We start from the raw sequence: 26,013 nt of genomic DNA, 5'->3' as shown, positions 1-26,013 counted from the left end.
GCCAGAGTATTGTACTGCATAAGAGCCCTCTACAATAGCCAAGCTACATTGCAGGCTAATCTTTTGTTGAACAATTTAGCATCTCTGAACGCTCTTGTTTTGTGTCACCCAATTCAAACATAAAGGCTGGAGGACTATGGAAGAAGAGGAGAGTGCACAAGTGCTTGTCCTTTCCCACCATTGAGGGCTAAGGTCTGGCATCCTTCGTGAATAACACGGCAAACCTGCCAGCCAAGAGGAAAGCTGGACTAGCAAATATCCAGCATGGGGGAAAGTGGGGATGGCAATAGGGAGCAAGAGAAAGGGAGAGAGGGAGTGAGCAGGGAGAAACAGGCTAAACCCAAAGATGCATTTAATGGTGCAGATTTTAGGCTACTGTTTGAAGGTGAAAGGAGCAGGAGGAGGAGATGAGTTGAGTCTTTTGTCAATAGTTTTGCTCACTATGTGGCTTACAACAGGAAAAAACACTACAGCTATCCTCCTGTTATGGAAGCATTACATCTAGAAGTTTCTGGTCTGCATTAGTGGAAAGGGGAGGGGAAAACAAACAGCCAATTTCCTACACTGATGTAAAATGAACACAACTTTATACTAGAGTTAATACACCTTCATATAAGACTTACTGCAGTCAATTGCATCTCATCAGTCTTGCTCTAGAATAAACAGGCTGATTACAGATCTGACCACTGAGTATATAAAACCTCTACCCAGATGTGCTGTTGAGCTTAAAATCTATTCCTTGTGGGGAAATTGTAGTCTTTCTCAGGTCTTGAAACAATGCCCAAGCTTTGCTTTATTTAGTTTCCATCCCTCTTCAAAAGAGAGAGAGAAAAAAATAAACTAAACCCAGATTGTGCTAGAAAATAAGAAAGCCAAGCTCAGTTTTAAAGACACTACAAATAATTATTTGAAAAAGTAATTTTTCAAGAGTAGAGACCTAAGGGGCAATAGTGACCACTAGGTGTGCAATGTTCTGTTCTCACAATAAAATGTGAACAGAAGCCCCACTGGTATAAATGAAAAATGCACATCACTAGTAATCTCTTGCCTGAAGTAAAGAACAAGGTGGCAATGCCCTTCCCTAAGTTCCACAGATAGAAGCTATAGACAGGTGATTAATATTTACTCCAAGAGGTAAGATGGAAAAGCGTCTCTGACCACAGTCAAGGGAAGCAGATAAACCATGTGGTACAGACAACTGCTCTTCAATATCTTTCTACCACTTACTATTATGCTCTGCTATTTTCTTCTGCCCAGTATAAACACAGTAATCAGAATTGCCCAATTGCTGAGGCTGACTACCCAAATGCCTAATTGCTTCGTGATGAAATCGCATCTGGAGTACCTTGTGTAAACACTGAAAAGAGAAGTGATGCAGGAATGCAATGAAGAACTGAAGGAAGGGAAGAGAAGTAAGAGGAAAGTGATGGGAACCTAGATGTAAACTAAGTTCAAGTTTGAAGATCCAAGAGGGGTACGATTTCAAAATGTTTTGAGAAATGACATTTCTATGGTGTTCTTTTGACTTTTACTATATTTAGCAATCTAATACCAACAATAGGTTGTTCTCATAATACCCATTCACCTTATTCTGTATTTTGTCTGCAGTGCTATACTGTAGAGAGTTGGTGTTGCTTTTCTGCTCAAAAACTCTGCCTAAACAGCAGATAGGACCCATTTCTAGTATCCCTCCACAGAGTTCTCCTAAAGCAAGAATTAGTTTGATTCTTTTCATCTGAGAAATGAATATCCCTAATTAAATCCACCAACTTCCTTTAGGTTCCAACAGAAAGGCCAATAAGCAGTTTTATGGAATTTACAGGACATCCTGTAGTCCTGCTGACTTAACATTCATTTCTAATTTTCTTTTTTAATTTTGGTCGGGAAACGTTTTTTATAAACTTTAGTTTGGGGGGAAAAAGGGGGGGGGAGATAAAGATCCAGTGTGCTTGTAGTTTTATAGGCCTCTCAACTCAAAATTATCCTCTATATAAATTATTCTAAACAATGTTTTGGTGAAAGGTCATCTCTGGTTAATCACTTGCAATACCTAGTCTTAGATATCAACTTAATGTTTTTATTAAATAAGAGTATTGGCTCCAAAGAGTCTTTCTGAGTTTAGTGAGATTAAAGTAACCACTAACACAGTACAGTAAAAAACAGAGGCACAAGATTGCAGGCATGTTCAATTATTACAACAGCAGGTATATGGAAATGTCCAAGTTCCCAAAACAGAAATAGGCAAAAGAAATTAGGAATTGTGATAAGCCACAGCCATTAGGGGGGCTGCATCTCTCCCCTTCTCTGTGTGTGTATCATTAATCCAGTTCAATATTAAAATCCCAACACCCATATTGAGACCCCCCAAAGCTTGCTGGGAAAAAAGGAAGTGAATTATCATTGGTCCACCTTGGGTAAGACAAGAGAGAAAAGAGAGAAAAACAGTTAACAAGTAACTTCTCCTAACAGTCTTGCCTACAATCCATAACTGGATGATGCCTTTATTATAATAAACCAATAATTTACAAAAAGAGGGGACAGGCAGTCCTGAACTCTTTATCAAGCAAGATGTTATAAAGTATAGAGAAGGGGAAAAAAGTGTATTGTAAACTTTACAGCTAATTGTTGGGGGGTTTGCTTCTTATGTCCCCCTTGCTTTTGCTTGTAGAAGAATTCTAGAATACTTGACATTTGCACAAATTTTTGTGTCCAGCCATGTAGTTTGGATTTGATTTTATTGACAGATATGGATAAAATTGCTTTTGATTGGTGTAACATTGGCATACAGTCCAATAGAATATTGATACTCTTATCCACATGTCTTATTAGTTAGTCAATTGTAAGCACATTTGAGTAATCAGATAAATGAGGTTCAACTGCATTCATTATGTTCTCATAAAACAGGGGAAAGACGAAAATGGGTAAGCTCTACCTGACAATAAAGTCAAATTCAGATCCTGCAAGCATTAATACGCCAAGTAGTGTGGACACAGCTCCATCCAACACGGGTGCAAACATGTGTTCTAATGCAAGGATAGTCCTATGATTTTTGTCTCCTATTGCTGTTAGAAATGCCTAGAAAAAAATGTATTAATTAGTAAGCACAGTTTAAGGATACTTGACTTTCCTCACAGAAATCAAAGATGTATTATTTAAGGAATAGAAAAGTTCTTCAACCTGTCATAAAATGTAATTTATAAATTAAGGAGCATTATAATTCATCCCCAACCAGAAATCATTCCCAATCTCAGATATTTAAAGGTTAGCTATAATTATTCTTTTACTCATTTGGGGAATTGCTTCCAGGGTAGAGATAATTCTTAATGTGTACTTACAGGAATTACGACTCATTTCTAGGGATTCTTTGAAGAGGGTGTTTATAATTATTCTAAAATATTAAATGCACCAACTAAATACAAAATAGTTTAACCAAACACTGCAGATTACATTATATTGATGTTCTTTCTTCCTCTTTTGTGTGTCACTAAAATTTCATCCATTTCACCTAACAAAGAGAACTAGGGTATCACTGATGCTGTATATTGTTCTTCCCAATATTTAACATTACTTGTCTTTCTTCCATTTAAAACTTGATGATGATTTCACTTTCCCTTGCATTAATATTTATGCTGGAGCATCTTTCACCCCTATATTCTTAAAATGTGTAACCATACTCCCTTAACTGTACTTTTTGACCATACCATCTGGGGTTGGAAAAGGTGTTGCACCACATATTGTTATACAGCAATATAGTACAGGAAAACATCGTCCCGATAAGACAACATCTTTCTGATTTTTGTATTGCAATATAGAGCACTTGTACGTTAATGGTTTGGATTTCAACTTCCCTTGACCTTAGCAAGCAGGGACAATGACAGGCCCATGTGGGAGCTGTAGTTCTGAACATTTGGACAGCATTGAATTCACTGAAAACATGTACATCGTAGTTGGGCTCATAGAAAAAAATTAAAGAGACAGAGCTTGGGAGTTGTACATGCCGATAATGGATGGATAAATAGTCAGAGCATTTTATAAGCTCTGAGTTACAAAAACATGCAGTGTAGGTTTCAGCACGCTAAAATGAATGCATGTGTGAGATGTGAAAAAAACAACAGAAGGGGAGAATTGATATGAATGAACTATTCATTTGTAGAAATTCCTTTTAAGTACTACATACTGAAATTTACTGATAGCTAAACACTGAATATTTCACATTCTGTATGACTTTATTCTTTATGTTCAGCCAGCTATCCTCACTCTTTCATAGTTTCCCTGTTAAACTTTGGCTGAAGTTTTTCATTTGCAGTTGTGATTCAGGAAGAATGGTTTTAAAATATGTCTTCTATTTTAAGTAAAGCTCTATCACAATATTAGAAAGCTGACATCTAAGTGCTGGATCAGCAGGCATTTTTAATTTTAAAAAGGGGATAGAAGACAGGTGACTAAAACATTAACTTAAGGCTACCAAACAGGACTACAAAAAAAATGGTAGCATAGTTAGGGCTTTCTGTATCTTTTTGGGTTGTTTTTTTTGCAATCAAGTGGCCATTCTCAATTCTGCAATCTAAGTTAAAAAAAAATAAAGACACAAACTGGAAGAAAAACACTCTAAAAGAAATCTGGTAGCTTTACTCTAATTCCTACATGACAGCTGCCTGAAGTATTTTGGTACCAAAGGACTACAGGCATGGAGATAAAAGGCAAAAGTAGATGAGATGTAAACTAATCACCTTGAGGTATGTCAGCATTTTAAAAAATAGCACCTGGTGTATTTTGGGGGTGGAGTGTACGAGAGAAAGACAGAGACAGAGAGGGAATGACACAGAAATCTGCAATGCGTGGGAGAGGATATTTAACTTGTTACACCTTAAACTGTAATTCCAACAGCAACAAAAGTCCACAATTAGTGCTATGTAAAACACCCTCCTATAGGTGCCAAGAAGATAAGTGAAATTTACATAGTAGCTTAAAATTTCATCGCTCAAATGGCACAGATGGGAAAACTAGCACCTAGAAAATTTCCACATATGCGTACATATGAGTATGAATATGAGTACATAGAACCATCTGATTCAGGCAACAGGACCGGAATGGGTCGTTTAGGCATGGACCCTTGGCTAAACAGAGGGGAGGGCGGACAACATGGGAAGCCCCTCCCTACTGCTGCTTGCCTGTTGCCCGCTCTGCACAGAGCTTCTGACAGCTTAAAAAAAAACCCTGCAGAGTAGCAGCTTCTTTTTTTTCCCTTCCATCCCCCCCCCGCCTCCGTCCCGTTGCCTCTGCGCCTGGAATCCAGCCTGACACTGAACGGGCAGTTTGTGCGCCACCTCTGTTCACCTGCACTGACCCCACATACATACTGCCCACAATTGCAGAAGCCACGCAGTCCTTGCCATTCGCCTGCGCTCTCGCCCATGCCATCTGCAATTGCAGAAGCCGCGCCAGCCTTGCTCCTCCTTGCTCCCTCCCCCAGTGGCTTCGGTGACTGCTACTCCTATCACCACTCCCCCTCTCTCCGGTCCTGGTGACAGATCTACAAGGGCCCAAAACTTGTAGAGCAGCCGCAGTACTTTAAAAAAAAAATCTTAGGTCTCACGCTGTCCCCCCACAGCCCCTGCAATTGCAAATCACCAATCACACGCTGCCCCCCCCCGAAACCATGGCTTCTGCCTGCCACCCCATTAGCTGGGAGCTATTTGTCCTGTGCAACCAAAGGCCCGGGTCAAATGGTGCCTGGGTGAATGGGCCATGCCAAATGGCGAGGAACGGAGGGCCAGGGGCTCATTGGCCATGGAGAATGGCCGGGGGAGGGCAAGAGGAGGAGGAAAGCTGGCTGTAAATGGGCTGAGGTGGGTGGCAGGGGGGGAAAGGAGGCATGGCCAACTGTCCGTGCCTAAACGTCCTAAACCCAACAAGCATTATAGATTATGCCATGAATTTACTCCTAATTTAAAGGCTTGGTATTTGCTTTCTTCTCAATATAAATATGTGAGCATCTGTGCAAACATGTAAAAGCACATACACTCCACAGCAGAAGTTCCTCTTCCCATTAAATAGATTTTCAAAAAAAATCTTCAGCATTACGGGGTGATAGACAAACCAATTTGATTACAATGTCATATATTACAGTAACTCAAATGCCTGAGATAAAGTATATGAATTAATCTGAAAAAATAATTGAGTACAGTGTGTGTGTGTATGTGTATCCTCTCGATATCTTCTCAAAAAAAAGGAAAATGCATATATTTAAACATGCACGTGACATACTGTTATACTTCTAGTTTATATGCATTAACTAAGAAATATCTAAACATTTTAACACTTGCATGTACAGTACAGCATGTACGGTATTTGCAATTTATTCACATACTCATATTGTGACATACAAATTTGTACTTGGATTTTGGAAAAGCTGCACAAATCAATTTCCCCCACACATACATGGAAGGTCAGAAATTAGAAGGCACATTGCCACTTACCAAAGCAATATGAACTGTGAATTCCACTCCAATTCCAACAGAGGCAATCAGGATGACGACAGGAACTGCACTTAGCTTTATTCCAATTAGACCCATCATGCCAAAGAGTTCCACTGTCATAAGAGCCAGTACAACCACCTAAAAGATTACAGATGGTGGTTAACTATTTATCATGTTGCAGAAACAAAAGCACAGACAGAAAGCATAACTTCTTTTTTAAAAAAAAAACACCCTTAACTTATTTAGTGTAAGTGTCTGTATCCTTAGAAATATTATATACTATAGTAATTTCTTCTCAAGGTAAGCCTTTAATTTGGCACTGCAATCTAAAACTTTGTTAGCCTTCTGCTTTTTTTTTTTTGCATGTTTCACCTCTACTAAATTCAGTCCTAGTGCAAAGATAGATACATAAAAAGATACAGGATTTCCACTAAACAGATAACTGGAGGAGGAGGAGGAGGAGGTCTAAAACTTCTGTACAAAAGGTAAAATTCCTTTCTGTAACCCAAACCCACTTCTGTAGGAATCACAATAAATTATTTTATAAGCTAATGACTCATGACTGATAACATACACAGTCAACCCTTAGACAGCTCTTCTAGACTAAACATTTACCTTTTTACATACCTGTTATACAAATCTATGGGCCAAAAACCAGTAATCATTTTTTTACCTCTACCATTTTATAAGCTGCAGAGAAGTTCATAAAGTTTAAACAGAATGACATCAAACATTCTGCTTGAAAAGAATACAGTGTGCTGACAGATGTCTGGTGCTTCGCAGAACATATAAAAAAGTCATCTGTCTATACAGTTTATATTCACCATTTTATTTATTTTTTAACACCCTGCCGCACTGTGCCACTTTCTTCCCTTCTGTTGAAGCTGAACATTGTTATCAACAACCAGACTCCTCAAGAGTACTGTAAACGAGTGGCACAATACCCACTATAGTCTCTAGGGTTATAGTTACCCTGAGGTAAAATGGGCGGCCTATAAATTTTATAAATCATAAATTATGCTAGCACTAGAGGTCAGTGGGTGGTCAAATGCTGGAATCCAAACAGCCTGCGAGTTTAAGGAGAGTCATGCTTTGGTGATACTCTTTCCTTTCTCATCCGGCATGCCTTAAACCTGAGAACTAACAGCAAAAGCTGTATAGGTTTAAATTAAGATGTTTCAAACAAGAAAATGATTCCCTAAGCCAAAACTGCCCATAACAAATATATACTATACTGAACACGCTTATAAAAAAACATGTTCTAATTTTGATTTCCCCCCCCCCCTTCCCCCCAGGAATTTAGATGGAAGCCAAAAGTTTAGCCATCTTTATTTTTAAAACTTCAATTTAATACTGGGTCAAAATATTAAGGTTATTAAAGCATATGTACCTTTAGCAGGAAAACCTGCCCCCTCAAGTAAGTAGAATAAATATATCATGAATGGTGCAATATGCACACTCCACTAGTAGCTCAGACATAAACAAAACCTTCCTGAATGTAGCTAGAGCTGCGCTAAAAGGAATTTGACTTCAACAAACTTACAATGATCCCAGCTGTCCAGGGGTTCAGAAGAATGAGGGCACACACCAGAAATGTGCAGGCCAGGACCACGCTAATGGATAAGAGGAGCCAATGACGAAGGCTTATATATTGTTCCCAAAAGAGAAAAGGATACCCATTTGGATAACTGGGAATCCCAAGGCTTGTGTAATTATTGCAGATTGCTCTCACTTTCTCTATAGCTTCCACAAAATCAGAGGTATCACGCAGTCCATTGAGGTAGAAAGGAAACTGAGCATATTCAATAGGCTCAGCTTCTGGGACTAAGGGGGGGAAAAAGACAATATAAATACAAATATTTTATACATTTACGTAGAAAGAATCATTAATGCGGAAGGAAAAAGATGGGTGTGATTGTTTAGATGTTCCTGTCTTAGCATAAGACTGTGTACTAATTTACATTTGAATATGACATTGGATACACCATGAAATACCACACATACAGTTCACTGAATCATAAAAAGGTATTGGGTATGTCAGATTTCATTCATGCATGCCTCCATGCATATACACTGCTTCTATGCAGTGTATATTTGAATGCTGCAAAATAATCCCAAAAGGAACACTCTTTTAAAGGGAAAATAGCAACGGTATTCTAAAACCACTAATCTTTTGTGGCTGAAGTCTTTGTTGTCTCAGAACAGAAAAAAATAATCCTTCAAAGTTATTTTTTTTTTGTATCACACAGTATTTTTTTGTAACATTACTGCACATTGTAGGGAATTTCAGAGAAGTTGCTAAGTTTGTCCATTACTATAAAAGCAAAGATAAACATATTTTCTATGGATTAATTTATGTGAATCAGTCCATGAAAGCTGATGCCCTAATGCCTTTTGGCCTTTATGGTTCTACAAGATACTCTGTCATTGTTGTACACTAATTGCCTCTCCACCCATATTCTACGTACTCTCTGTTAAACTTGGAACCAGTTATCTCATAAAAATACCTCCATTGTTTACAAACTGTCAAGACATCAAATACCTCCATTTAAAGTATTTTAGATAGGAAGCCAAGCCACTAGGATGGAAAAGATTTTAAAATATCTATTCAACTTAATCTGTTACGTTTCACAATTTGCTATCAGCAAATACTAAGTCCTGAGTGACAACCGCACAAATATTTGGAGATTAAAATACGTTTAATATTTGGACTGAGGAGGATTACAAAATCTCAAGTACTTTTATACTATTCTGATATAAGGGTAATACTTCTGGAATCCTTGTGTTGCTGACAGCACTATAATCCCAACAATTTACAATGAAGCAGTGAAGAGGGCCAGGATTTGTAATCAGTTAAATATTTTGAATGCTAAAGTTAGCCAGTACATTTGTTACATTTTCTCTGGCTATTGAAAATTAAGCTTGAGAGCATGTTCCAGTCAGTCAAAGCAAGATTAAATACTTCAAGTGTTTAATTCAGGAAATACATAATTTTTATCCTTTAATGACATAGCATATCCACATTTTTCATGCTCTTTTTGAAAGCAATGCTAAGTCCATCATACAACCCATTCTTTCCCTGACTAAAGGAAGCTTTTTATAACTAGCTTTGGGGCACACTAGCTGTGTGTTCCAGACTCTGCAGGGTCATTCCCTTGACTTGCTAAACATGATTTGCCCTATTATAATCTCAACTATAAATTTTCATTAAGACAAGATTTGGCTGGATGCCCAAGAGCTTTAGGATTGAGATAGAAGGAAGGACAATTTCCTTGTTATCCAGTTGTATCGCCCTAAATACCACTCCTCTTCTTCCTTCACGCCTGCCACCAATAACTAGCCAGCAGCCCAACCAATAAATCAAGTGTCAAAGCAACATTAACTTGGTATTGCTATTTAGACTGCAGCAGAGAGTTGAGGGAAAATGCAAGAAGAGAGCTATCAGACTTTTAGATGTCTTCTCATCTCAACACAGCTCACAGACACAAGGCAGGTGTTAGAGAATGACCTAGTTTTCCAGAAATTCTTTTCATGCTGACAGATTCCTAACAAACATGCAATAATTCCCAACGGCAAAAACTCTGCATTTGCAAAGGCAACATCATGGAACTAAAAGCTTTCCCTTACTGAAATGAATGCGAGGTTTAAACTTTAATGTAAAGTATTACAGAATTCTTTTCCCCCTCAAAATGCTACCAAGGTATAGCGTTCTTCTACTACATTACACAACCACATCTATCTTCTGAGTTTTTACAGTGTAAAGCAATATATATTATTCTATTTGCAGTCAGAGTCCTGGAAAATGTCAATGGACTTAAAAGCTGCTAAGTCTGGAAGGAAAAGCAGAGACATTTGAATAAATAGCAAGATATTATAATAAAATGTTCCTTACTGGTTACTGGCATATAGTCTGCTTTATCATGAACCCATTCTGGACGATGGGGCCGTATGTTGGCTTGAGAGGCAGCGTATGCCACAGGATCGTTGCTAACCCAGGCTGTTAGATACATGTAGAATGCCTTTGGGTTAATGATTCCATCTGCATCCACTAAGCGCTGTTTAGCCAACTGCAAAATGCAAAGTCTTTCAGAATCACTCTTGCTCAAATCTTTTAACACAAAATGTCTGAGGCACACAGTAGATGAGAGCACACAGAACATATGTTTGTGAGAAACATATTTTTATAGAGAGACCACAAGCATATTATTCCCAGCATGGGAGATATTTTTATATCCAGATTTTTGAAAGTGCTTGGAATGGTGTAAAACACTTTGTGTGCAATTCGTCAGAAACATTAAATCAAAAGAAGGTTCCCGATGAATACTGAGCCAATTAAGCCTGAATTCTCAAACACAATCTGCAGCCAAGAGTGGCAAATGACCAAACTGCTGAGAAACATATTTAAAGGTGGTTTTGAGGGAAGGGGGGGGGAGGGGGGGAAGAATCTGGCAAGAGTCCTGTAGATGTCTGTGTGCAGTTAACCTCTGTTGTTAACACTGAAGGAAATGCCACCCAGTAAATGGAGGAGAGCTATAAAAATAAAACAACATCTGTATAAATTTTGCTAACGCTTGTCTCCTATGACCTACATATTTAAAAGATACCCAACATCAAAAAACAGATGAATGTATCCTGAATGTTCTCTTCATGGGGGACAAATGGGCAAATGAATTGGATGGCTTTGAATAAGATAATCTTAAAATTCTAGAGCAAAATCTGCTTTGTCAAAACTACAAAAATGGTGATACTCAGAAGGTGCTGAAAAAGAAAAACAGTAGGTTTGGGGAGTTGTTTTGCATTCTGCCATAAAATTCATTTTTAAGGTTTTCTAGTTATTTGAAAGAACAGTGGCAAACAATCTTTTTTTTTAAAAAAAAGCTGGAATCTGGAATTAATTAATCCTCAGGACATGCAACAATTGTATGTCTTCAAATTGTTTCTAGAGTTACAGAATATAATTAATGGGCCCTGGGGGTTCCCATAGCACAATTTTCTCTCTCTCAGGCTGAGTAAATTATATCAGGAACCATTGTGCATTTGGTATTTTAAGTTTTAAGTCATCTGAAATTCTTAAATTTCATTTTATCTCCCCTTTCTTCCGTCTATTCCTGCTGAATTTCTTAATGAAGGCTGTCACACTAATAACATAAATATAGAAACTGTCTTTTTTTTAAAGCCTCAAATGCCAACCATCATCATTTAACTTGGGGCAGGACAGGTTTAATTTATCCTATGCAGTAAAATATGGTGACAAAATTCTGCTTGTCACTGTCTGCTGGGAACTCAAGAGGAGAGAGAAAAGGATAATGAGAAATATCCTATTATGATACACGGGAAGACTGACAAGAGAAAGATATACTTTGGATAATCTGGCCCCAGCCTTTCAAGGTTGAAAAATACAACTCCTGCCCAGAAAGCAAACAGAAAAAGTACTTTTGGGTTTGATATAAAATGTAGCCATGGAACCATTCCAATAATTAATTGGGCAGCTACATTCTGAACTAACTGGAATTTCTGAACAGTTTTGCAAAGGAAAGCAAACATAAAATGCATCCCGGTAATCTACTTTAAAAGCTACTCCTCTAAGAAAAGCTCCAGCCAGTAAATCTGCCTAAGCTGCCAATAAGCAGTTCTGGCTATGGCAACTATCCTGAATCCCATAATAAAACTTCCACGGCAGCTGTGCTCCGATTCTTGGAGAATGTGACTCGTCATCAACAAAAGAAGTATACCTTTTGGTTGGTTTCCTGTCATTAAAACAGGGGTGTCCAACCTTGGCAACTTTAAGACTTGTGGACATCAACTGCCAGAAGTCCCCAGCCAGCCACAAGACCACCCACTGTTTCCAAACATCTATTCAGAACTTTCACAGCTTTACATGATTCTGCTATAAAGAAGAAATAGAGCTGTATCTTCTGCGTACTCATAATCAGAGAACGTTAGACAATAATACCCAACGTCTTCATGAATATTATTACAAGCACGCTATATCACACTATAAAAAACTCTAGAATCAAGTCCTTTAAGACAGAGAAGCACTTTTTTGATTTTTTCCCAGTAGCTAGGAGCAAAGTCACCATAACACGGTAGCTACGGCCCTTGGTCTAATGAAGGCCTCAAAAAAGGCTACCACAGCACCAAAGATAACTAAGAAATATAGATAAACCTTGGAATCATATTATGATTCCTGTTGAATGATGAACAGGCTAGGAGCCATGCTGTCGCTGATAACCGAAAGTCTCTAGAGCTCCACAGCTACAATCTATTTTCTAGAGAAATATATCCAAAACCTGTGCAGTCATTTTTAAGGGTGAGAGGATTCCTGTGGTTTTTTTTCAGAAATTTCAAATTTGCTTTCCTTCAAGAAGGCAATAACAAATAGCACAAATGCTATTAATTCATCATCAAAACAGCCAGCTCAAGGTAGCTGCATACCACTTAGGCAAAGAATAGAATAGTGTTTTATATGGTGAAAGGAAGAAAACGCGGGAGAAGGCAATGTGGTTCATTGCCAATATAACATAACATCCATGAGGGACAATAGTATTTATTGCTCCACTGTGGTTCCTGGGAGGCTGCCCAGAGCTGCAGCTGAATATAACCAATCCCAAAGGTCAAAAAGCAAGCATACTAGTCATCAGCCGGATGTTTTCAACAATTCTAAGCACATTTTCAGCTCAGTGTAGTCAACTGAAATCAATTGGAACTCATTCTAGCAACTTCTTGCTGTGAGCTCATGGATATCTACATTGGTTAAAACAAACAATTTATCCTGAGCTTATTTCTACCATTGTTCAACTCATTACTTCTTTTGTTTTTAGTGTCTTAAATTACCGAGCAAATAAAGGGGTTTTATCATAAACAAGGGGGCAGCTCAGAGCTATTGTTTCCCAAGTTCGTTGAAGTTTTAACAGTAAATGAGTTAATGAATAGAACCGTATTTTTGAACATACCTGGCTCACGTTCAGGGGTTTCTCTCGGATGTTTGAAATAGTCTGAACTAGAAGTTTGTAAGCCAAAACAGCATCTTCAGATCCATTTTTGTAACTGTGAAGGGTGATCTTCCCAGATTTCCAGTCTTTGTCAAAAGCCTCCTGAAGACCTGTTGGGAGGCAAAACTCCCACATGTTAATAAATCATCATCCACCCAGCTCATAATGAAAGAGAGACAGACAACAACACTTTTTTTTTCAACTAATAAAGAAGGTGTTTCAGGAACTCCAAGTTTTTCAGCTCTTAAGTGCTGACAAGGCTGGTGAGACGTTGCCATTACTTTCCTTGTGTTCTTTTTTGACTCTTAGTTCTGTCTTTTCCAGTCTCTCCCCATAGCCCTGAAACAAGAAGAGTCTGGCTAGAGAACTGTCACCTGCCTCCCAAGCAGATGTTTGGGAGGCAGCCCTAAACTTGAGACATTGGCCTCCCAGAAGTGCAGGCCTTGCATAGTTTGCCTTCCCCATCTTCCAACTTGTCTGTGGAAGGCTGCCAGGCCAGAGTTCCAGACAGACCTCCTGCTGTCTCCAAACTAGCCCAATTCTCCCACACCCACTTAGCTAAACTTCTCCACACGTGAAAACATTGACATCATAACACTACTGTGTGTGCGGCTGAACACATGGCTTGTATATAACAAAACAAGCCTTTGCAGGCACTTCATGCGTGCAAAATTTACTCTGGCACTTGAGTTTACTTCAGCTATGTAGCGTTTCAAATTTGATCTCTAAAAGGTACTTCAGAGCATATGGAAGTGCAAAAACACAGCAGCCCCTAAAACAGCCAGATCCTTTAATGTGTTGCAATAGGTGTTATGTTCATGTACCTATCTGTTCCAAAATATTTCTTGGAGATCAGATATGAAGGACTGCCCAGTCTTAATGCTTATGCATACAGGAAGAGAACGTACGCAACTCGTACAGGTTTGGTAAAACATTTCTTTTAAACTTAAAAAAAAACCTCCATATTCTGTGACAGAAATCAGATGAGCAGGGTTATTATATGTGCGGTGTGCTAATAAGGAAACGAGAATACACCACAGTAAAGAACCTGACTGGAAATCTATAATGAGAGAAATAAGCAGCAGGTAATTTGCAAACAAACACTTGGAGGGAAAATTACATTGCTTCATTCAAATACAATCCAGGGACTAAGCCAAAAAAAAACACACCCCGTAATAACAAAATCAGAAATGGAGCCATTATCTTAAAAAAAGGTTTTATCCACTCACAACCCTAAAAGGAATTACACAACGGGGAGGAGACACATAGGACTTTAGTTGTTTCGGCTACCACTAGGTGCTGAAGCCATAGGTTACACAACAACATGACCAGAAATTCCACCCCAAAGCTGGAGGAAAAAGAAACACACACCGCACCATTCAAACTTCAAACAGCAACCCAGCTCCTGCTTGAGCACAGCATGAGCGAACATGATTTTGTCAATTTGTTCCATCTGTTCAACTTGTGGAGCTAATACAAGTTGTGGGATCTGCTGCCAGCACGTGTAAAGATCACAGCCAACACCTATTCACTCTCAACTGTTCTTTTCCTCTTTGCCATCCCTTCCAAGGGAGAGGCTGGGGGGGGGTGGAGAGAATACCTCACAGAGCAAATTTGGATTAGATTTAGAATAGGAAGCCGCAGCCCAGTGCAAGGAGGCTGTGTGAGAATAGATGAACCAACCGCAGGTCTAAAGCAGAGAAGGGAAGGGTGGGAGGGATACACCAACCCACCTCACAGCTGCACTGGGACGCTGTAATCAAAACCATCCTTACAGAGCTGACAGGTTAGCCACAGCTATAAAGAGGGAAGAACCTTGGAAGGAAGAACGGGACCTGAATGACACAACCACGGGCACTCATTCTTGTTTGCAAACCCTTTCTCTGTTTCCGATAGAGAAGGGGAGTCCAACCTCGGCAACTTTAAGACTTGTGGACTTCAGCTCTCAGAATTCTGGAGCCAGTCAAGCTGGCTGGGGAGTACTGAGACTTGAAGACGACAAGTCTTAAAAGTTGTCAAGGTTGGACACCCCCCCCCCCGCTTTAGAGTTTTCCACATGCAGAAATTTATAATAAAAGCTCCTCTTTGACATCCAGAATAAAAACACTGAGAAAGTGCAACCTACCAGACATAACATGTACAACTTGGCTATAGAAAAGAGAGAGCAGCTAGTGACCCTAGTTCAGGGGTAGGCAACCTTGGCTCTTTTATGACTCGCGGACTTCAACTCCCAGAATTCCTGAGCCAGCATAGCTGGCTCAGGAATTCTGGGAGTTGAAGTCCGCGAGTCATAAAAGAGCCAAGGTTGCCGACCCCTGCCCTAGTTGTTCAAAATCAATTGACAAAGCTGCAAAGCCCCTAGGGGGAAAAAAACACAAAGCTGGTTTTTAAAGAATGATTGGAATAAGATAAAGTGAGAAAAGCATTAGAAATAAAAAAAAAATCCTTATTTATATATTGAGGGTTTTTTAAAAAAAAATCAAATGCATAATATGAATTTATCTAATTAGCATCTGGCATTCTCTGAACTGTTGGGCAGGAAAAATATATAAAAGTAACCAAAGAAAGAGACAACTGATTAATCTGCATGAAATTAAGAGTATGTGTCTCAAAATGATATGGGTGGTCCTTGTTTAGTGACCATAACTGGGACCTGCAACTCAGTTATTAAGCAAAGCGGTCACTAAGTGAAACCCCATCTTTGCATATGATCTTACTTCAGCTTTCCTTTGCTTTACAGACCTCAGGGTAATAAATGTGAGGATTTGTGGGCAAATAAATCATACAGGACTATCTGTATCATTTGTAAATATCTTGACTTTCAGAGATATTCCACAGGAGAAAAGCATCAGTCACAGGTACAATGCATTTAAAAGGCAAGAAGTGCATTTGCGAGAAAGATGTATTATTGCTGTTTGGTTTTACCTTGCAGCCAGTCTCTAAAATAATGCAACCACATTTTAGGGAGTTGCTTGTTTTCTTCCAATAAAACATAGGTCACATTGCTGAAGCTTCTGTGAAGTTCATAAAGTAAATGTTGGATGTTAGGATAATCCGCTTTCTGGGTAACAATATACATATGGTAGAATGAGAAGTATTTGAACTGGGCTGCAATGAACTCGTACTCCCGAGTTTCCCGTGGCACAATGTCTGTGAGATCCAATCCATCTTTCACACGAGTCGTTCCGTAAAGACTAAGGCCAAGTAAACCCAGAAAAAGAAAAATGACCATAATCTGAAAAACAAAACCACAGGAAAAAAGCACGCATAAGTAAATGGATTTTAACATTAAAAAAAAAGTCACGGGCTACAAAAGTTACAAAAGGATAACGCATATGGAACTACGGTATTTAAATTTATAACCTATGACTTCTATAAGGACTTGGGGGGGGGGTGTTTCTCATGTTCCGTAAACTTTTTTCAGCAGAGCCAATATATTCACTGACTCAGCTGACAAAATTGTACCAAGTATACTATAGCTTGCTGAGTTTTGGTTTAGCATTTTGTGAACCCAGCAATAGTGGGTTATTTAACAAACCATAGTTAGAACAGTGATTCTGCCAATGTTTAGCCTAGCCCTCCCAACCTGGTGCCACCCACATGTGGCTGACCTAATAATAGTCTCTGTGCCATGTTGTATGTAAAAGTATTCAAACTGAGCTAACTGGGACAAATGCTTCATTGAAGAATTTATATCCCCAAGTCCCTATCGATACAGTACCATATCCATACCAGAGACATCAGAAGGACAGCTGCAACTGCACATTCAAAGCCCTGCTTCCTTTACTTGCATTGTGTGTACATATAAAAAGGGGACAAGCTTCCATAACATGATCATGATCTCCGTTTTGATTTTGATTCCTTCAGATGCTCATGCTCTCTGTAGTTGCTCATTTTCAACCCAGAGCCAAGAATCTTAATGGTTTGGCAGAAGAAAATGGACAGGAGAAATTGAAATAACAAGAATAATGCAAAAGCTTGAGAAACAACTTCCTATAAAGGAAGGATCTAGAACCACAAATGTCCACGCCATGTGTCTGACCTCCACACATACAGGTAGTCCTTGACTTACAACAATTCATTTAGTGACTATTCGATGTTACAACGGCACTGAAAAAAGTGACTTATGACCATTTTTCTCACAAACAAAGTCAATGGGGAAGCCAGATTCACTTACCAATCATATTACTAACTTGACAACTGCAGTGATTCACTTAACAACTGTGGCAAGAAAGGTCATAAAATGGGGCAAAACTCACTTTACCTTGCTTAGCAACAGAAATTTTGGGCTCAGTTATGGTCATAAGTCAAGGACTACCTGTATCTGAAAGAGAAGGAAGTAAACTTATTTAAGAGCTATTTCCAGGGATAATCCAGTGTCATTTTTTAAACCTGAAGTATCTATATATGGAGGCAGAATCCATCATGAACTTTAGAGACTTAGAGTAAATCTCTAGTTTTTCAAGGACGGCCAATGTATTTTAACTGTGACCCCAAAAGAGAGAGTAACCAACCAAGCAACTTTACCTTTGCTTTTGGTTTTAACAGGAGTGGCGCATACTGCTTTTCAGCAAAAGAGGAGAGTGTCCATTTGGTACAGGGTGGCTCAAGACAATGCAATGTAGTTTCGGAGAACTGAGAAAGAAGATCCCTGGTTGAACTGGTGCTTTCCGGGCTCTGGCAATTGAGGTCCTCCTGGGGCACGGTGACTGGTTGGACCGATATTTCTGACCGAGGTTCTGCTGTGGTGTAATAAACCTGAGTGTGTGGGTCGTACTCAGTGCGCAGCTGGACTGTAGACTGCATCGTGATTTGAGTTTCGTGGGCAAAACTGGGGCTGCTGTAGGGCGGTGGAGGGCTGTAGCGGAAGTTATCGCCAGCCTCTGCATATGCTTGAGGTTCAATCTGAATGACTCTGGTGACACAGGGGCTGAAAGAAAAACAGGGAAAGAAGATATATGCACTGTGTTTGTGGCCGGAATTGTTCTACGACGTATTCCCTGTTAACATTTAATAAAGTGTTTCTCTACAGCAGGGGTGTCAAACTCGCAACGTCATGTGACGTGTCACGACGTATCGTGACTTTTTCTCCATTGCCGGCAATGGGGTGGGCACGGTTTCAGCATGACGCATCCGGCCCGCGGGCTGGCAGTTTGACACCTCTGCTCTACAGAGTACGCCTGCATATATGGAGTTATATAACGTGCAAGAAACACAGTCCAGTGTTTAAGTTCCTTAACACTCACTGTGTTTCTGAAAATAGTACTGAATTAGCAAAACCATCACTGTTCTGTTTTGAAGCCACACAAAATGATTAGAGAGGAGAGTTACTGGTATTACTGGTTAGTATCCAATTATACCAGTTCACCAGCAGAATAAAGAAAACATACTAGACCCTCTCAAAGCCAAAACACATTATTGTTTAGTGATGTGTGAAGTGTATTTTGTGACTGCTATTAGAACTTCCCTAATGACACTGATTTAACCATAAGAAACAAGTCAACCAAACTCTTCCAACCATAGAGCAGTTCATGGCCACCAGGGTGCAATAATGCTCAGTTTGCTGCTCCAGACATTATAGCTCTTGCTTTCCATTCAGTTGGAATATAAGAAGTTTGAAAGTGACCTCAAATTCCACCACAGAACTGTAGGAATAAGTATCTCTGGCTACAGTAGTCCGTGGTAAAATGTCCATTTAAAATGTTGTAATATTTGTAATATTCCTTCCATCTCACCTTGTAAAACAGCAGAATATATCCAGCCTCCGATCTTCCCGGCGGTATAGGTCCATACTCAAAATAGCAGGAAAAATTAACAGAACCATGGCAAAGTTAAATACCACAACCACAGCAGCCTGTATAGTCAAAGAGAGAAAGAAGAACATCAACAATACCAGTACTAAGGCTACAGGAAGGAAGGAAGGAAGGAAGGAAGGAAGGAAGGAAGGAAGGAAGGAAGGAAGGAAGGAAGGAAGGAAGGAAGGAAGGAAGGAAGGAAGGAAGGAAGGAAGGAAGGAATTTTTTAATAAAAAAGTTGTATGTAACTATTGTTATTCCAACACTGAAAGTTATAATTAGGTTTCCATATTGTAAATGTACATATAGTAATGAAATATTAAGAATTAGATATTGTCCTAATAAGCATCCTTGGCTGTGTTACCAGATCTCAAATCCATTTCTCATGGGAAGAATTAGAACAAATAAAGAACAATTTACCCTCCCAAAATGTGAAAAGCTCTGATGTGCATATTAATTTAACTTTAGTATAATTTCTGTGTCAAAGAAGAGGAGAGTAGGAGAGAAACTAAGCTCCAAGTCAAGACCTTCAACTCTACAACTTAACCACAGAAGTGTTCTTATGCTTATGAAACTTATGCCACTATTTAGTGTTTCAGAGCAGTGATCCATTCATTTAAACAATCCTTGATTTGTATCACCACACAAGGTACATGAGTCAGGACTTCAGTATCCTCTTACTAGGAAGAACTGTCAAAGAAACAAATGGCTATTATTGATATTGACAGAGGCCTCTTTTTTGGATTTAAAATAGAGAAAGAAAGACTTTGCAAAGGTTAGTTAGGACCTCATCACATTAGTGTTTTTTGTATCTCACCACATTCCTTCCCTGAAGTTTTTAAACACTTGTGTAGATACTTTGCACTATATTTTTCATCTCTCCAAACTGATTCCAAATGACCAAGGAAAACATTACATCACAGCCTATTTTTGTACAGCATTCAAACAAATTCTTAACAATTAATGAAGATTCACTAGTTATGAATATCAGTTCAACTTCAGACCAAAATATATTGTAAAATATATATCCTTGGACATCCTGAAAGTTAACTCATAACTCGATCGCTATCCAATATGTACATTTTTCCCTACAGAATTCCTTCACTAACTAGAATTTACTCAAGAAAATAAAGAAAAGACAGGCTTGCTTAGGATGATATGCATAGTAGATAGAAAAAAGATGGCTCTTTTCATTTATTTGTTACATGTATGTATGTATATGTATGTAGTTTCTAGGAAGTCTCCTATCCCAGCATTGACCAGCATTAAATACTTTTGATTTTAGGAAAGGCATTGCATTGTTCAGTTCATGTCTTGGTGTCTAATAACAAGATATTGGCTAAGACTATATTTCAGTAACCCACACTAATTTCGTCTACCTTCACCAACCTCATTAAGTCATCATTTGCTTAAACAGTTTATTATATACACAACATTTGGTTACATTTACAATCAAGTTAGCTAAAAATCATGACTTGCAAAGATTTAGAATATGTAGCTAGTTTCAGTCAACACTGAAAGCCACAAAGACAAATACATTCCTGTAAGAATGAGGTCCTTAGAATTTATCAGGGATGCTGTGGGGAAGATAAAAAGGTAGCTTACACCAGACTGAAGCACTACCAGGACTGATTCTCATAAAAGAGATCCCTAAGACTCAAAAGAAATTGTTCCATTATCTCATGATTTGCTCAAATTATCCCCATGGGTAGTTACCAGCAGTTTACGAAGAGTTTTTTACAGAGTTGCCTGAAAACTACTTCACCCCTGTGTAACTGGAATAGCAAAGTTTCTTCAAGTCACCCATCAGTAAGAAGGGAAATCTGAAAGTCTCATACTTTTCCCTTTGGAGTTCCACAGACCTAGAGGGCAGCTATATTTCTTAATCCTAAAATGTACAAAACTTCTGGCTTCATTGCTCACAGAGAAAGAAAGGCTTAGTTGTACTTGACAGCTTTAATATGCATAGAATATTCATTCCTTTTTGGCTTTAGGAAAGCTGTGAAGGCCCATCTGTTCCATCTCGCAGTGTTATGTTATGATTGAAGATGGGGTTCACAGGCATATGACTTTTTGGTATTTCCTAGTTTTATGTTTTCTTGACTTTTTATTTTTGCACATATTGGGTCTTTGGGGATGTTTTTACTGATTGTTTGATCGTATTTATATGACTGCTCTCCTCATGCAGCACGATTCTAGGTGCTGTACAAACAACTATAAAAAGAATTTCAAGAACTTTCTAAGAGTATAAAAATTTAATATTATTAGAAACAGCTAAAAGAAGGCATAAGATTACAAACAATGGAGCCATCTAATCCAATTACCATTCCCATGTTGTTTTTGTTGCTGTTTTCGAGACGAATTGCCCAGACTCTTCAGGAACTGGGCAGCACCAAGTATAGTAAATATGTAAGTAATATTTAGAATATTTTATGTATAGGTTCCACGTTGACACACCATCTACAAATCAGGTTGATTAATTTTTTTTCCCAATAATCTTCTGCTTTACAATATGGTAGCTGCTGTCCCATGTACTTGCTGAAATAAGTTCTGAGCTGGAATTATTGAGAGATAAAGTAAAACAAGGCCCTGACTTATATACCGCAATATACTCTACCATTCTTTGCAGGCCAGCCAGAGTTAGTGGGTGTATTGTTTGATAAGAGATATTACAAATGAAGAGATCAGCTTTGCACTTAATTGCTAATCATATGCATCTCCTTCCTAATGAAAATCACAATGTTATATTTTCTTCCTCTATCTTCCTGCCCAGCATTTGCAACCAAAATTAAAGGTATTATGACTGGGACAAAAGAACTTAGGGAACTAGATGTAGACAGATGTAGCTATTCCATCCAGCCTAAGTTGGGAGTAAAATGATAAATGAGTCAGTGCAGCTGGCACTTTTACTCCCACTATGTACATGTACTTAACAGGGCACTGTGCATCATTAAGCAAGTGAAAAGAATATCTTTTTGCTTCTCACAAAGGCTTCTTGCGACAGGAAAAAGACCATGCCACCGGGGGTTTTGCGAATAGCTTATGACGGAAGAAACTGGATGGTGTAAATCAAGGGTTCTTAATTGGTGGTATCCCTATCACAGGTGGAACTTAAGAATAATTGAGGTGAAACACTAGGGTAGGTCACTGAAACTTTAATTAAGTCTTTAAGACTTGCCATAAATGATGAGTGTAGTAATAAAATAAAAAAGTTGAGCAGCAATTGACAGTTTCAGAACCAAGAGCCTTCTGTAAGCCAAACCTCCTTTTATGGCTTCCAGAGCTACTCCCAATTCACAAGTTTTAGAAATTGATGGTGTGGTTTCCTACGATTTGGAAGCAAAAGCAAACAGAAACTGAACTTGTAGACCTTCATTTTTTCCCCCTTCTGTACAATCATGTCCAATTCTTAGAGGCAGCCTGGATAAGTCCCTGCAGGGATTTATTTTTTTGGCAGTTTTTCAGAAGTAGTTTGCCACTGCCTCCTTCCTAAAGCTTAGAGAAAGTGACTCACCCAAGGTCACCTAGCTGGCTTTGTGCCTGGGCGGGCTGGGGGTGGGGGGGGCTAGAATTCACATTCTCCTAGTTTCAAGCCTGATGTTTTAACCATTTCACTAAACTAATCCCCTGCATAAAAAATAGATACACAGATCCAAGCCATCTTGCATCATCTCATCCACTGCGCTGCTTCGAAAACAAAAATAAAATAAAGTCACTACTCATGTTTTCATTACTATGCTATGGTCAATTGATCTCCATGATCAGGGAGGTCCCCTATTCATATACAGATCAGTGAGGTACAGGTAGTCCTTGACTTATGGCCACAGTTGAGACCAAAATTTCCATTACTAAGCAAGAAAGTTGTTAAGTGAATTTTGCTCCATTTTATGATCTTAATTGCCACAGTTGCTAAGTGAATCACTGCAGTTGTTAAGGTAGTAACACGGTTGTTAAGTGAACGTGGATTCCCCATTGACTTTGCTTGTCAGAAGATTGCAAAAGGTGATCACAGGGCCCCAGGACCCCTGTCAAAAATTTAAACCAGCTGCCAAGTGTCTGAAGTTTGATCACATGACCAGGGGATGTTGTAATGGTTGTAAGTGTGTAAAATAGTCATAAGTCACTTCTTGCAGTGCCGTTATAACTTTGGTCACTAAAAATGATTGAAAGTCAAGGACTACCTATTTAGACATTAAATTCTTTATGCAATGGAGTCTCAGTATAAAGAGACATATTTTTGAAGTTGCTTATGTTGCCGTTCTGCAATGGGATGAATGGGGGGCCAATGGTATAGTATTAGCAAAGTCCCAAGTAGCAGTACTATAGACTCAGGAATTCTGGGAACTGAAGGCCAAGTTGCCATAGTTGCCCAACCCTGATTTAAGGGATATAATATCATATAACTCCAAAGGTATTCAATCTGACAAAAATATTCAATTAACAGAATTTCTGAATGAACTTCAGTTGTGGGTGCTTGGGATCAGGAATGTCCACTGGGAAGATTAAAAAAAAAGGTCAAGATTATGGCCACAATTGTGTTTGAAGCCCTCTCTCTTTTAATGTGTGTTGCCTCATACCACACACACACAAACACCCCTCCATGGATGACAGATAAATCTGAGCAAAATAAAGATATAACTACAGAGAGAATTAATCTGGAGGTTTGATTTATTTATGTTCTTATCCTATCAGGAAGTCATTTGGTCCTTTCTCAGCAGTTGGATTATTTTACCAATATTAAACTTCAAAAACCAATAGGGCTTTGATTGTTATCTTTTAGTGTCTCAGGGAGAATGAAAAAAGATAGAAGGTTAAAGCAACTTTCTGTTTAGGCCTATCTGATATAGAACGTCTATATAGAGAAACAGCTATAAACATTATTGAAAAGAAAAGCAACGGCGTTACATTGCTATGCTTTCTTAACATGGCTGTGGAGGATTTACTGGACAGAGGAATTCTTCATAAAATAAATTTTCATTTTTAAATGAGCAAAGGAAGGGTGGAGACCTATAAGAGTAGAAAATTCCACATTTTCAAACAGACCACCCAAAAGTAACTTGCATTGCCCTTTGATTTTAAATACCACAGTATGCACCATTTGAATTTCACCATAGCTGGTAAAGCATGAAGTAAAATAAATAGCAACTGGTAACAAGAAAAAAAAATAGCTTTCCTCTCCTTTCCTTGTGCATGGCAAAATATATATTTAGTGAACAGCATTGAAACGGGTTTCTCTTCAGATCATACAGTATGAAAACTGCACTATTGGAAGACAAAACATTAAGTGAATAAATCTGGCTCAGAAGAGATCATAAGAAAAAATGGCTCTATTCAAATTCCCCCACACACCTGAAAACCCCACAATAATAATTGCAATAAGAATATTTTCAATGATTGATGAACCAAGCAAGAGAAAATTGACTCTTGAGAAAATGCAAGTGCCAGATCTTTACTAAGGTTAGAATCTACCTTCAACTGTCTTTCTGCTGGAGCATTAATTTGGGGTGGAAATCACAATTTTAACTATAAAATAGAAAAACTGATGTATGTGCACATATATATATATATATATATATATATATATATATATATATATATATATATATATATATATATATATATATATATATATATATATATATATATATATATATATATATATATATATATATATATATATATATACTGTATATATATATGTATGTGCATATATATATATATATATATATATATATATATATATATATATATATATATATATATATATATATATATATATATATATATATATATATATATATATATATATATATATATATATATATATATATATATATATATATATATACACACACACACACACACACACACAGAAAGAGAGAGAAAATGAGAGCAGGGTGCACGTGATAGCATTTTGCAAGGATATTGGTTGTGATCCAGAATGTCAAATCCACATAAGCCGGGCTCTATATTATCAGTTCATATAAGAAAAACAATTTTGTTAGCTCATGGATATCTGTCTATATAAGTCACAGAAAACAGATATGGGTTATGAAACTAAATGCATTTTTAATCAAGGCTTACAAGGCTATCCACAGCACCATGGAATTAATCTAATCCTAGGAAGGAGAAAGCCCCAATGGAAGGTCTTTTTTTTCCTTTTATGTCATAAATGCCAAATCAGAGCCTGTTCATCTGATTATAATTAAGTCTTGTGTCAACTGACACTTATATGCAGTAGAAAACTATGGAAGAAAAGTATGCATAGAAAGTTATGAGAGCACAAATTTGTTTTTCCAGCCTATCCTACTTATACAAATATGAGGAGAACCAGAAGAGAAGAGAGTAGGCTGGGTGAGCAATATCCCTCTGACAAAAGCAGAGTAAAATATGAGCTTCCATTTATAGTAACTAACTAAACAACCTGTGACCCTTGGGTCATCATTTCAGAGATGTTTTATTTATTTATTTATTATTGTATTTATCTAATTTATATAGCTGCCCATCTGACAGAATAAACAACTCTCAGCTGCTTACAGGTTAAAACAATTGATAAATACCCCAAATCATTAAGTGATTAATTTAAATATCAAAAACTATGAAAAATCTGAGTTAATGTAAAAGATGAAGAGATGTTAACAATAGCAGAGCCACCTCACTAGCTCACCTGTCCCCTGGAGTCCCCAGGCCTGCTGACACAATCAAGTCTTGAGGGACCTTCAGAAGCTCAGAAGAGATGAGGATAAC

At 38.1% G+C, this 26,013-nt stretch overlaps 1 protein-coding gene across 1 annotated transcript in view; it reads right to left on the bottom strand.

Annotated features, from left to right (window-relative positions):
* The window catches only part of PTCH1 (patched 1), a gene marked incomplete at its 3' end in the record, with an annotated part of 53,182 nt that overhangs the window by 5,133 nt on the left and 22,036 nt on the right, over positions 1-26,013 (bottom strand). Inside the window, exons 11-18 of the mRNA XM_081318871.1 lie at positions 19,207-19,325; positions 17,999-18,401; positions 16,397-16,706; positions 13,433-13,581; positions 10,372-10,546; positions 8,023-8,303; positions 6,480-6,617; positions 2,933-3,075 (exon numbers count right to left, since the gene is read on the bottom strand). Of these exons, the coding sequence (XP_081174997.1) occupies positions 2,933-3,075; positions 6,480-6,617; positions 8,023-8,303; positions 10,372-10,546; positions 13,433-13,581; positions 16,397-16,706; positions 17,999-18,401; positions 19,207-19,325 (1,718 nt within the window). The remainder of the gene's footprint in view (positions 1-2,932; positions 3,076-6,479; positions 6,618-8,022; positions 8,304-10,371; positions 10,547-13,432; positions 13,582-16,396; positions 16,707-17,998; positions 18,402-19,206; positions 19,326-26,013) is intronic.

The sequence above is a fragment of the Vipera berus genome (genome assembly GCF_964194415.1).
Source record: "Vipera berus genome assembly, chromosome: 2".
Taxonomy (NCBI): Eukaryota; Metazoa; Chordata; class Lepidosauria; order Squamata; family Viperidae; genus Vipera; species Vipera berus.
The sequence above is the reverse complement of the archived record's forward strand: the minus strand, read 5'-3'. Positions and strand labels throughout refer to the sequence as shown.